This window comes from Motacilla alba, chromosome 5 (assembly GCF_015832195.1).
Source record: "Motacilla alba alba isolate MOTALB_02 chromosome 5, Motacilla_alba_V1.0_pri, whole genome shotgun sequence".
In the NCBI taxonomy this organism is placed as follows: domain Eukaryota; kingdom Metazoa; phylum Chordata; class Aves; order Passeriformes; family Motacillidae; genus Motacilla; species Motacilla alba.
The window spans coordinates 23,455,459-23,468,916 of NC_052020.1; the positions used below are offsets into that span (position 1 = coordinate 23,455,459).

Consider the following 13,458-nt stretch of genomic DNA (forward strand, 5'->3'; position numbering starts at 1 on the left):
TATCCACTTACACCTTCTGTCCTCGCAACATTTTTCTGTGGTAGTGTTAAAATTATAAAATGTGGTATTGTCATATTTTTGATTCTGTCTCTTGTAATAATAAGGTTTGCAGAAAGATCTCTGCCTTCCATGGAAGGTCTTCTGTAGGCCAGAATTAGATGCCTGTCTGTGGAGGGGGAGAAACCCAGATCCGTATGTTATTCAGAGCTGGACCAAGAAAATGATATTGTTGTTTCCAGGAGCTTCTGAGTCTGAGCTGAACAGTCTGCAACTGTAAATAATGCCAAATGTGTTTGTAGTTCTGTTTTTTCTAAAGCTATTGGTGCTGTTTTCCTTGCAGCGTAGAAGCACTTAAGGGATGCTTAGCCATGGTTTTAGCTGTGCTGTCTGATGTTGGAGGTACATGAGGAATTGGAGGGTGGTACAAACAAACTGATGGCTGTGAACTTCCTCCTGGTGATCTTAAAAATAACAGTCAGAGGTTCTGTGTTAGGATCAAAGGGAAAAGATACAATCAACAGGGTGGTGTGGAGTGGGAGTCTCTTTTATGTAGCTGGTTCTTGATACCTGGATAAAAGGAAATTTGGGAAGGCAGCATGGCATTGGCCATTAAAGCCAGATTCTTTTGCTGTTGTTCATTGGAGAAACTTCATCCATATGTGAATATGAAAATTCTGATAATGCTAGAATGCTACTAGAGACTGACAGGAATGCATTGATCTCAACAAAAGGTGCTTTTTACAGTGAGAACAATCATGCTACCTCCTCACTACCTCCCCAGAGACATGGCAGAGTCCCCATCACTGAAGGTTCTCAAGGTGCAACTGTATGGGGTGCTGAATAATCTCATCCAGGCTCCATTCTCCACAAAAGATTGGACCAGGTGATCTTTTGAGGTCCAAAATTGTGCTGTTACATGATTCTACGTTGTATCAACAGCCTGTCAAAGGTGGAATTGCTGCAAAATAGTGATAAGAGCTGCCATGTGTAATTATTTTTATTGAAGAGGGAATGGGTTAGAATCTTTCTTTTTGGAATAAAGCATGCCATCAGGACTTAAACAAAACAGTGTTTTCACTCTCCACTAGAAATCTACTGTTTCTGTCAAAGCAACAACTACAGACCTCAGTTTGGCAATTATCCTGTCTACTTAGGTCTTTGTAATGTCAATATTTTTATGAATCCGTGGCAAATAAGGATTGCTCTGTAATAGCTCTGAGGGTTGCAAGTGACTTTATCCCCCTTCCAAAAAAACAAAAAGCAGAAATGCAGAAATAACAGGATGATAATTGACTTCTGCTTTTCAGCCAGAAATTTATAGCTGCTTTGCCAACTTTAGACATAAAACTACATAGATCCTGACTATTGTTTTAAGAGAGGTGAGGGCAACTCACCCTTCCTTAGGAGACATTTCATTTATCAGATAAATATGGAGGATATTTGGAAGCAATCTGAAGAAACTGAGCATACCGTGCTAAATTTAAGGTGATGGCAGATGTTAAGTATGAGGCCTGTGTTTAGACTGACTTCCTGTTTTTAAAATCTGGAGATTGTTTGTATACTTTGTTAGAAAACTGTTTGGTTACTGGATCCTGCTGCTATGCATCTGGAGGGAGCCAAACTACAGACAGCGAAGATAATTTTTTAGTTGTTTGTACCCATAGGCAAGTTTTTTTGTGGTCACATGAGGGATCAGGAGAGGCCATGAAAATTGAGTGATATCAGCTCAGCATGTGGCAGTATCTCTGTTTAGCTTTTTTGTGTTGTTTTGTATATATTGCATTGCTAAAATATGTCAGGGTTTTTCCTCCTACATAAGTGAAAATATTTTTGGATACGGAGTTAGTAAAATGTCCAAGCCTGCAATGTGATGTAAAGTTTCAGGAAAAATATTTGTCATTACTGAGCCAAGAGGTCCCTCTTGTTGTTCCTGCTCCAGAATAATGTGTAGAAGTGCAATTAGATACGTCCCCTTTGATTGTTGGTCCAGTTGCCTGAACAGCAAGCGCTGATTTCCATCCTGTTCCTGGCCCACTGACTGAGATTGAAACGTGACACTGGAGCTTTGTATGTGTGTTTGGTCAGCCTTCTGTCTCACGCTTCCAGTGTTTAATGAGAGTTTGAGGTAAGGGAGTAGATCTCCTGCTAAGGCTTCTCACACTAAGTGCACCACTTCTGCTTGGAGTTGGAAAAAACACACTTCTCATCTTTATCCTTCCTGACCCTCTACTGTTACAGATACAGTTACAGGGTAGTGTGACTGGAGCTCTGAGCACTGGGAAATATTCATGAGACACCAAAGATGAAATACTATCCACAGTGAAATCATTGAGAAAATTCCTGCTGTCTTCAGGTGTGCCAGCTTTCATTCACCCTGTTCTTTTGGCTGGGAAAGACTAAGCCATCCAAGATTTGCTTCTGAAACTGTTCATAGGTTGAAATCAGTGTGCTTTTCCAACAATCGTGTGCATTACTTGACAAGTGCAAAACCAGGGTAGATCATGATTTATAAATGAATAGAAGGCTAGTTCTCCTAAGGGTCACAAATCACAAACCATTAGCTCTGCACTGGTTGTAGATTGAAATAGTTGAGCAAAGTATGCTTACATAATGGCACTGCAGACACCAGCTAGTGCATATGAGAGCGTGCTGGTATCTGGGTCATAGCGTGTCCTTCAGCTTCCAACAGTTTCAGTAGCATGGTAAAATCACAGAGCAGAGGTGATGGAACATAGCAACTTTAATGAGGTGAGAAGAACAGATTTAGTGTGTGTGTGCTTATATGCAACCTAATATTAGTAGCAACTTTGAAGAGCGCTGTGTGTTTGACAATACAGCAGATTAAGTTACAGTTTGCAGACTGGGACAGCTGCACTAATTCCTTCATTGCTGTTGCAGACCTGTACTGCCATGCTGCTCATGGGGAAAGCCAGGAAAGCTGGTGGAAGGATTTAAAGAACAAGTCTTCAGAGGAGGGGCTGAAGGAGCTAGGGTTCTTTAGCGTGGAGAAAATGAGGCTCAGGGAGGTGCTATCAGTCTCTACAACTACCTGAAAGGAGGTTGTGGGGAGGTAGTTTCTTTTCTCCCAGGTACAAAGTGATAGGATGAGCAGAAATGGTCTCAAGTTGTGCCTGAGGAGGTTTTGATTGGGTATTAGGGAACATTTCTTCACCAAAGGGGTTGTCAACAGTGGAGGACAGGCTACCCAGGGAATGATAAGAGTCTCCATTCCTGGAGGTATTTAAAAGGCATATGGATGTGGCACTTAGAGATGCGATTAAATGGTGGACCTGGCAGTGTTGGGTTCATGGTTGGACTGGGCGACCATAGAGATCTTTTCCAACCTAAATGAGAGTGGTCTTGTGTACTCCAACAGGAAGAGGTATTGGAGTTTAGAGTAGCTAGGGTGAGTGTTTTGGGGTGCTTTTGAGGATAGTGGTAGAAAATTGCTTTGGAAAAGGTGGTTTAAACAGCAGCTACTTTGGTTACAATGTACAAGTATTTCTGCCTTTTAAAAAGGTTGTAGCATGTACAACAGCAGATGATGGTTTCTCCTGAATTTTCTGTCTAATCAGTTTGAGCAAACCTGTTTGATTTTTGTGGGTGGTTGTGGTTCTTCTGAATTTCCATTTGTTTATTTCTACTGGTCTGAAATGTTGCATAAATGATAAATTGCTTTTCCTTAGGAATGTCTGTTGCTTTTTTGCCTTCTGGCTACATCACCCACTTGCTGTCCTTTTGAGCCAGCTGTTGCCCTGGCCATACCTAGTAAGTCCTCTGAAGATCTCACTGCTCTGGCCTCTTGCATTCCTTATTCACCTCCTGTTCTTTTAGCCTTTATCCCTCTTTACACCAGATGATGGCTGCTTTTCTGTTGTATGCAGTAATACCTTGAGATGTATGTTTTGCACTAAACCTTTCAAAGGTAACTTGTAATGGACATGAGTGAAAGAATAAAAGGTTTTCAAGCTCATGGCAGACTGAACAGAAATCCCACAACCAATTTGTTGTGTGCAGTTCAGCTTGGAAAATAGTTTGTAGCTAAGGCCTTAGAACCTGCAGTGTAGCATTTTCAGGCAGGCAGCTGAGGCTGGCAGAAATCTCTTCAGCCAGTTTTGTGCAGAAGAAACATAATGTGATCCTTTTTCAAGGAAGTGCATTCTCTCTGGAGTTAAATTTTGCTTTACTGGCGCAGGTGGATGTTTTCACTGGAGGGAATTCTGCTGTTGAAAGAGTTGCACAAGTGTTACATCCATTTTGCAGATATTGCTTTTCTCAATTACAATAGAAAATAAGGAAATTATGAGGCCTGTTTTTTCTTTTTGCTTAATTGATACAGCAATTGATTATGGTTAATCACAGGTACACCAGATGCATGAGTGAGATCAGTGAAATCAAAAAACCTGAAAATAGTTCAGTATGTATGTGATTACCACTTGGGACAGGTATTTCTCTATAATTCTTTCCTTATGATCTGTTGTTTAATCTAAGAGCTTTAGGTTTGTTTGAATTGCAGAAAGAAGGAACCATGCAAAACAATCCAACCAGACTGGCTTGAGGGAGTTGATGATTGATAATCATTTGTTTAACAGATATTGATTATATAGATTGTCTAGATAATGTCAGACAGAAATTCAGGCATGACCTTTTCCTTTTGGGGGTGGGGAATGTTACAGCCTGTTCTTTCTCAAGGCAGAGATTTTTTTTAAGAGGAAGAGTGGGATAATATCTAAATAGTTGCATTTGCACAGGGGTGAGAGTCAAGAGTTGTGTTAGAGTATTGTTCTGAAGGTGGAAAAGGAGGGCTGGGAGGTCCTTATACTAACTTTAAGGTTGGAAAAATATTCTTATCAGGTTATATATTATGGTTTGGACTGCATTTTCTTTTGGTCAGTTTGTAAAGCTGAAAATCCTCTTGCTCTTATAAATGTCAGTTATGCACAGCCTAGTGTAACAGTTTAATGTTTACAGATAGATAATAAAAGATATTTTTTCCCCTTTCACTGGAGTCTGAAATGTCTAAAATAGTGACATGCAAAAGGTTTGCATCTAAAAAGTCTAGGGTTTGGAGAAGACTCTTCAAATAGCAAGGGTTCTACTTCAGAGAGTTTTCCCTCGTATTGTGGCATCAGAACTAAGTGAAGAGCAGCAGCAGCGCTGTGGTCTAGGAGAGGACTGACTTTGTGAAGTAAAAGGGGTGTTCTGATACCTGGCATTCCTTGAGGGTTTGTGATTAGTGCTGAGTTATTTTTCAGCTGATTCCCAAGTCTCTTTTTGGCAGATTGCACTTTGTTTTTGCCTTCAAAGAGCCCCTTTCCAAGAAACTCTGCATGTAATCGATCTCCAATTTCAGCATGTGAGGAGGGTGAATATTTTCCTTTGCAGTCAAGGATGTGTTCTTACACAGTAGTGTGTACACACTCTCTGTGTGTACACAGAGAAAAATTGATGTCACTTTTTATTTAATGTTTACTCTAAAAGAGATGGGATCTCTTCAAAACATTTTTCTTTCTTTTTTTCTTCCTTTACAGGTGTTACAAGTAGCACTGAGTGCTCCTGTGGGCGTAATCATTTTACCTGTGCTGTCAGTGCTTTTGGTGAATGCACCTGCATCCCTGCTCAGTGGCAATGCGATGGAGACAATGACTGTGGGGACCACAGTGATGAAGATGGCTGCAGTAAGAATACCATCCTTGGCTTGTGTTTGGGAAAATTGAATATCTTTTTCTCTGCAGGTGCTGCCCTGTTTTACAGGCATATCCTGCTATTTGTGTGACATAAGTTTTTGATTGTAGATGACGTACTTTTGACTGACTCAGACTTGAACAAAGCTATAATGATATAAAACACAGTGAAAGCCCAACTTCAGCTTTTTTTGCAACTGGTTTTCGGTGGTGGTTGAACATGAATATGTTAGAGGGAGAGAAGGGACAGAGAAGAGTACCTCTCATTTTTCCACCCTTGCAAAAGCACTATCTCTGAGTTAAATTATATGATTTTGCTGTAAATATTAATGCAAAATAAACAGTGTGAAGAGGCGTATTGAGGGTGTCTGCCCTCTTAAGTAACGTTCTAGTTCCTGTCCTTGCTGCCCTGTAAAGGGAGGGAAAGGCAAGCACTGAAATAACATTCACTGGTCTTGGGATCTGCTGAGACATGTTACCTTGCAGGTACTGTGTATCTGAGTAGCTGAGCCCAGCTAGGTGAGAGCTGGTATGAAATGTCATTCTAAATGGGTGTAGCATGATACAGATGAATAGAGAAAGCCTCCTCCCGTGGAGGCACAAGTTCTTTTTTTACCTTGTCTCTTTGGATTCCACAGAGCATGGTAGAATTGAAGAGTAGAAAAGAAGTCCTGGTCTCATGAAACTCCTTTCCTAAAAGTTGCCCTAGAGCTGAAAAATTAAGGCTCCTGTCAATGGACATGAGAGAGAAATTTATCTTCCTCTGCTGGATCTTTAACTTTTCCTAGTTTCTGCTGTTGATTACTGTATGGAAAGGAGCTTTCCTAATCTTTTAAATATTGTCTCAAAGAATCTCTTCTTCCTTAAATGTGGGAGATGTCAACCCAGCTTCATTAAAATTTCCTTCCTTCTCAATTCTTGTTTCTTAAAATTCTGTGAGCATTAAGCAACATGGAAGACCTTGAGTCTTGGGGAGGTGAGGCATATCCAATAGCTAACCTGGTTTTACTGGCTTTTTACTAAGCACAGAAAAGTCCTTTTCTTGTGTTTTTTGTTTTGTTGTTTTTTTTGGTTTTTTTTTTTTTTTGCAGGTAGATGAGGAGATTGGGGGATGATGGCGGGATTGTTTTAACTTGTTTTTTGGTGGGCTCAGTAATGATTTAGACAAGAGATACTTCTTGATATGATTTTCCTGGTAATTCAACAACTTCCTGCACCAAACATTTCAAGCTAAGCAGCATGGTAGGACTTGGGGGCGGGAAAGATAAGATCTTCCATAGGAACCAGCAGAAGGTGCTAACAAGAGTTGCTTCATACAACTTATGCTTAAACTGTGAATCTCCTTGCCACAAAACATTGATTCTGAAACTTCAAACATTCTCGAACAGCAATCTGACAAGTTTATGGATGTATAATCCACTAAGGGCTGTTAAAGATGAATATGCCACCTCTTGTTTGAGAAGTCTTTGTATTACAAGTAGAGGCAGATTTTGTGTTTTGAGGAAGAACGTTTTTTTTCATGCTACTTTCTTCCACTCTTCTCTTGGTGTCTGCTGATGCATCGTGTCTCTCTGTCTGTGGCCTCAAAGAGAGGAACCTTCTGGTCTTGCACAGTAAGATACAATATATTAAGGATTGATACAGTATATTAAAGGGATCTGGCCTGTATCTATTTGAGTGGAAGCTGTGCAAAGTAGGAAACAGTACGAAAGTGTGAGCAATCTGCTGATATTCTCAGGCACGGGAGGCTGGGAAGAATATAAAATAAGAGGTAGACATATAAGAGACAGAATATAAAATGATGCAGAGAACGTGGGAACTGGGTTTGACTTCTGCCTTTTTTAATTTATAGTTTCTAAGAAGGTTGGCTGCTGCAGTTAAGCAACAGAAAAAATTCTAGAAATACATTGGCAGCAAAAGGGCTGAGCAGAGTCTTCACCCTTAGCTGAATGTAGAGGGTAGGATAGTGTCAGGGAAATGAGAAAAATGCTGTGTTACTTAATGCCTTCTTTGCCTTAGTCTTTAATGCTAAAACTAGTTGTCCTCAGGATACCCAGTTCCTTGAGCTGGAACTTAGTGACAGAGAGCTGAGTGAAGCCCCCATAATCCAGAAGGAAATAGTTAGTGACCTGCTATGCTAATTAGACTCCTATAGTCTGAGCCCAGAAGGGATGCACCTAAAAGTAATGAGGATGAAAGAACTTGCCAAACCACTTTCAGTCATTTAGCAGCAGTCCTGGTTAACTGGAGAAGTTCCAGTTGAATGGAGATTGGCAAATGAAGCACCCACCTATAGAAAGAGTTGGAAGGATTGTCCAGAGAACTAAAGGCCTGTCAGCCTGACCTCAGTACCAGGGATGATCATGGAGAAGATCATCCTAGTGCCATCATACAACATAAGCAGAACAACCAGGGATCAGGCCCAGACAGTATGGTTTTACAAAAGGCAGGTCTTGCTTAACCAACCTGATCTCCTTCTATGACAACATGACCCATTTAGTGGGTAAGGAAAAGGCTGGGTCGAAGGGCTGAGACCAGTTGTGCAAGGTTCATCAAGGTGAAGTGTCAGGTCCTGCCCATGGATCACAACAACCCCAGACAGTGTTACAGGCTGGAAAGCTGCGCAGCAGAAAAGGACCTGGGGGTGCTGGTCAACAGCAGCTGAATGTGATCAAGTGTGTGTGTGTGTCCAGGTGACCAAGAAGGCCGATGGCATCCTGGCCTGTATCAGCAGTAGTGTGGCCAGCAGGACCAGGACAGTGATTATCCCCCTCTACTTGGCACTGGTGAGGCCACACCTGAAGTGCTGTGTCTGGTTTTGGGCCCCTCTCTACAAGAAGGACACAGAGGTGCTGGTGTGTGTCCAGAGAAGCACAATTGAGCTGGTGAAGGGTCTAGAAAACATGTACTGGGAGAAGCAGCTGAGGGAACTGGGGTTTAGCCTGGAGAAAAGGAGGCTAGGGAGAGCTCATTGCCCTCTACAGCTACCTGAGAGGAGGTTGTAGTGGGGTTGGGGTCAGTCTCTTCTACCATGTGTCAAGTGGAAGGATGAGAGCGAATGGCCCTAAGTTGCACCTTGCAGGCAAGGTACAGATTGGACATTAGAAAAGAACTTTCCACTGAAGAAGTGGTCAGGCATTGGAATAAGTTGTCCAGGGAGGTGGTGGAGTCACGGTCCCTGGAAGTGTCTAGGAGCTGTCTGGATGTGGCACTTAAAAGTATGGCTTGGGGGTGGCATTGGTTGACTGTTGGACTAGATGGTCTTGAGGGTCTTTTCCAGCCTTGATGATTCTGTGATCTTATTCAGGATATAACTTGTGCTGTAGGTCTCTGCAGTTTAGTGATACAGGAAAGCTAGCATGTACAGAGAAGGACAGTAGGTTTGACAAGATGGAAGGGGAGATAAGGAGCTCCATTTATACAGAGTAGTAAAGTGATTCAAGGGAAAAGGACTAGAATAGGAGCTGCCTTTTTAAGTATTGCATCCTGGTAGAATAGGTACAAAGATAACTTTTTCAGCTGACAGCCAGCAGTATTTCAAGTGCAATTTAGAGGAAAAATGAAAGCAGAAATAAAAGTTCAAATCTCTGTAACATCCTTCACCCTATTTCTTAATGACTTCAGCACACACATTCAAGGTTGCAGCGGAGGAGCCCGAGGAACACTTACTCCTTTAAGCCTGTTATATCTTGCTCTGAGTGGCTGCTCATTATGAATCCAAGTATGATACTATTCTTAGCTTGTAAGAACTAGATCAGCTCTACATTGTAGGTTTGTGGTAATTGTCTGTGCTGTTTCATGTCTTGTTTAGTTATTATAGCACTGAACCTTTTTGCCAGAACAGGTTGCTTGCTAAATCACTCTCTTCTGCTTGGCATACAGGAGCCTTTTGAAGGCGTACTTGTTTGTGGGGTTAAACTTCCATTTTCTCTGTTTGCTAACTGTGCCAAACATAAACAGGGCAGCAGGAGTGCAAGAACAAGGGTAGGGCTTGAGCCCCTTGGAACAGCAGCTTGAGCGTTAAATCAATTTAAGCTTCTCACGAATCAGCAGTGATGCACACAGTGCAAGAGAACAATTGGTTCACTAATTTTTCTTTCCTTCCCTGTCTGTTTGTCTGTGACATGCATAAAGTTTCCTGGTTGGAGTGAAATTTTGTGCTTCTCTGTTTTGAACTCGATTTATTATTTAATTTATTGACTGAAATTATTAAATTCCTTTTAATACAAATACTGAGCTAAAGATTTGGATTGTTCTGAAGTCATCCAGCAAGCTCCAGATATACTAAAGGCCTGCTTTAAAAATTCCTTAAAAAACATGGGGCTAGTCTTCATGTTGGAGTGGGCCCAGTTGTTCTTTCTGACTTATGAACTGCAATCTGCAACCACTTTGTATGGAGTCTTCTGAGATGCTGAAGCTATTTAGATTATTTTCCAGCAATTGTATGGATGTGCAGCTCTGAGTTTTACAGGCAGGAATTATAATATCAAGTAGATGTCTCTGATTGGAAGAGTGAACAGATGTATTTGCAAGGAATCCCACCTTTCCACTGATCTGCTGCAAGCTAGTTTTAGAGTTACAGGATTTTCTTTTTTCTCCTGTGAATGTCCAAACTTTCCAAAAAAATAGGAAAATATGCAACCATACCTTTTTAAAGTGTACTTTTCTTCTGTGTATCATATGCTCATATATATACTCTAAGCCAATACAATGAGAAGAATGAGTTCTCTCTTCTTCCTTGGGAATAGGAGAGGAAAATGGGAAGACATTGAACTACTGGACTCCTAATAAAGCAAGAGACTGAAACAGGCTGGGGGTTAAGGTAAAAATTACTTTAGCAAGTCAAGATTCAGTCTTGCACCTGTGTCTATACAGTACTGCTTGAGTATATATGCTTGAGTAGTTGATTGGAGTAGGCTAAATTCTGTATTAATGCAATTTTCTAGCCTTGAATTGGTAATCTGTAATTTTGGTTAAAGAATAACAGCTTGAAATACAGCATGGGGTGTAAAAAAAAGAAAACAAGATACTTGGTAGTGAGTGGAGTTAACAACTGTGAAAAACAGGAGCAGACATGGGAAACACTCCTTTTGAGAGATATTTTCAGTTTTGAGATAAATTCTTAAAATATGGTGTGTTTTACTTTGTTTGGATTTTTAATATTGTGTTGCACACTATAAAACAAATCACCACTTCTTGAGCTGATTGCACTAAATTTTTCCTCAACTGTTACTGTTTCTGCACACCCCAGACACTTTACATTTGTATTGGTGTCCTTAGAACATCTGCCTCTCCATAGGAATTTTCTATTAGTTTTGGGAGAGCCCTGCCTCTGCTTACCTGTGGCAGAAATTGTTCTCCTTGCAAATTTGAAGCCCTGCTGTGATGGAAGCCAATTATTCTGTGACATGTTTGCTTCCTGCTCTGGATCATGTTTACAAGCCAGAGTGCTGTAGTAATAATAGCTATAAGCAACCTGCCAGCTGTCATGCCAGCTCCATAGACTTTATCTGGTGTCAGCTCTCTGGCTTGCTGGCAGTGTCTGGCTTAGAAGCCCTCACTGCACATGCACAGAGTAGTTCAGCTGCCTTCCTGCCTTGTGCCAGCAGAGACTGCTTTGGCCCGTCCCTAACGAAAGCCGCATGCAAGAAGAGGAATGGTTTTCATTCTGCCCTCCTGCACGCCCTTTGAAGTCCTCATGGTGCGAATGAGTCTTACTTCCTGTGGCAAGGGTGAAAGGACAACTGAGTAAACTTGGCCTGAGGACTGATAGATAGTTCTGTTTCTCCCAAGATACGCCAAATCTCCCCATAACCATCCTCCCAGAAGAGTGTTCTTGCCCTGAATTTTGGATCTGTATCGTACATAATTAACTTGTAAATGTGTTACTTTTCGGGACACAGACTTGCTTGCTTACCTCTATGCGCTGTTGTACAAAATTTCTTCATTTTAAGGGACTGCAGAAAAATTTACTTCTTTTACATTAAAGATTACTAAAAGTGATCTGTTGCTCCCATCTCATGGAGAAATCTACACAGTTCCTGTTGAGCTACAGCTCATTCAAGCCCAGTAGAGTGTCTCTTCCTTGCCAGGCAGGACTATCACTATAAACTGCTCATCAGCCCCACAAGAAAAAAAATTAAGATGATGTTAGGATAAAAATCTCATGGGTCTTTTATTAAAATTAATGAAAACTTTGAAAGAACAATTTTCCTTCTGCCATTCACTTAATCAGGAGCTCAGATGCAAAGGCTCAGGTGAAGCTTTAGCTTCACTTCTAAACTTCAAGTTTTAAAATCTAGGAACTCTTGTCAAGAGTTGAAAACACACCAGTTCCACATCTGCAACTTTGTCATGTTATTGGGCCTGGAGTAGGTATGTTTCCTTTAAAAGGCACCAGAATTAATGCAATGCCCCTGCAGGCAGAGTGCTTGTGATCAAAGGGCTGTGAAAGATTGGATGCTGATAGTACTTTTTTTTTTTGACCGGCAACATCCTTAAATACAGTTCAGCAGTACAATAACATTTTATGTTATTCTGGAACTAGATTTTCCAAGATGCTTGTTAGTAAAATGCATTGTCTCCTTTTTCTTCCTGAGAGTGGAGTAACCTCGTTTATTTTTGTCCCTGAAGTTTTTGTCTGCTGTGCTGCAGATCTCAGCAAACACATCTGTTTGTGGGTATATGTATGTTTATACATAGGCATAAGTATGATCATAGCTGGGAGTCAGGCTGCACTTTTCTAATCTAGGTAGCATGATTTTTTTGTTGTTGTTGTATTTATTTTTAAAATTGACTTCTCATTCTTCACATGAATGAGAGTTTGTCTACTTAAGCAGCCAGTATTGTTCAAGCCTCTCTGCGTTCCAGAGCTCTGAACACCAGTTGCTTGCTGTCCTTGGGTACAAAGCAACCTGCTTACCACAGGCAACAGGGATAAAGTGTTCAAAGGACAGTGGGACGTGATTCAGTCTGTGTTTCACCTTATAAACTTCCCTTTTCCCCCGCCCTCCCCCTTCTCCTTCTGCTTGGCAATAAAAAGAGTGTCCTGTGTAATAGGAGTTGGGAGAGGGGGAGGAATAGCAGGCTTATGATAGACCTAGCTTTGCTGAAACATTGGATGATGTCCAGTGTGACCATGCAGAGGGATGAGCTCAGGGAAATGGTTGGAAGTTCAAAGGCCTTTTTGTATTGCTCATTGTCAGTTGACAGATGTGCTCTCTTTGGCTGTTGCTGCCCAGCCTAGTTCTTCCCACTGGCTCCCCTTCCTTGGGTTTGCTCCCTGTCCTGCCTCTGGCGCTGCCTGGGGAGGCAGGTTAGTACCTGTCTGTCTGGGCATTTGCCTGCTTTCAACTCCATCCTGGGACTTGCCTTTGCTCATCTCTCTTAGGAAAATGTTGTTTCTTTGCATTGATATGGAGAGATCAGGCTGGAATTGAGCAGAGAAGGGGGGGTTGAGGCTTAACTGTGTTTTCTGTTGGCATAGCTTAATCCTGCTGTGAGTGCTGGTTAAAGCATCTTACTACAATCTATGATTGCTTTCTTATCAGGGGAAGCAGTGCCTATGAAGGACCTGCAGCTGTTTCAGAAAGTAATAAATATCCTTCATTTTACAGGTTGGAGAAGGGGGAGAAAGAGGCAGAACTGTCCCAGGGTCATGCATCAAATATCAAGATGGGATGAGAATATGGGGATTCAGTTTCTAGTCTTCTTGATGCTAATCCAGCTTGTCCTCCAGCAAAATGAAGAGGTCTCATTCCAACTCTGTCAGTGA

At 41.4% G+C, this 13,458-nt stretch overlaps 1 protein-coding gene across 3 annotated transcripts in view; it reads left to right on the top strand.

Moving 5' to 3' along the window:
* LRP4 (LDL receptor related protein 4) overlaps positions 1 to 13,458 on the top strand; it is an 83,340-nt gene that overhangs the window by 35,032 nt on the left and 34,850 nt on the right. For all 3 annotated transcript variants that reach the window (XM_038138001.1, XM_038138002.1, XM_038138004.1), the window contains exon 2: positions 5,532 to 5,678. In XM_038138001.1, coding sequence (XP_037993929.1) covers positions 5,532 to 5,678 — 147 coding nt within the window. The remainder of the gene's footprint in view (positions 1 to 5,531; positions 5,679 to 13,458) is intronic.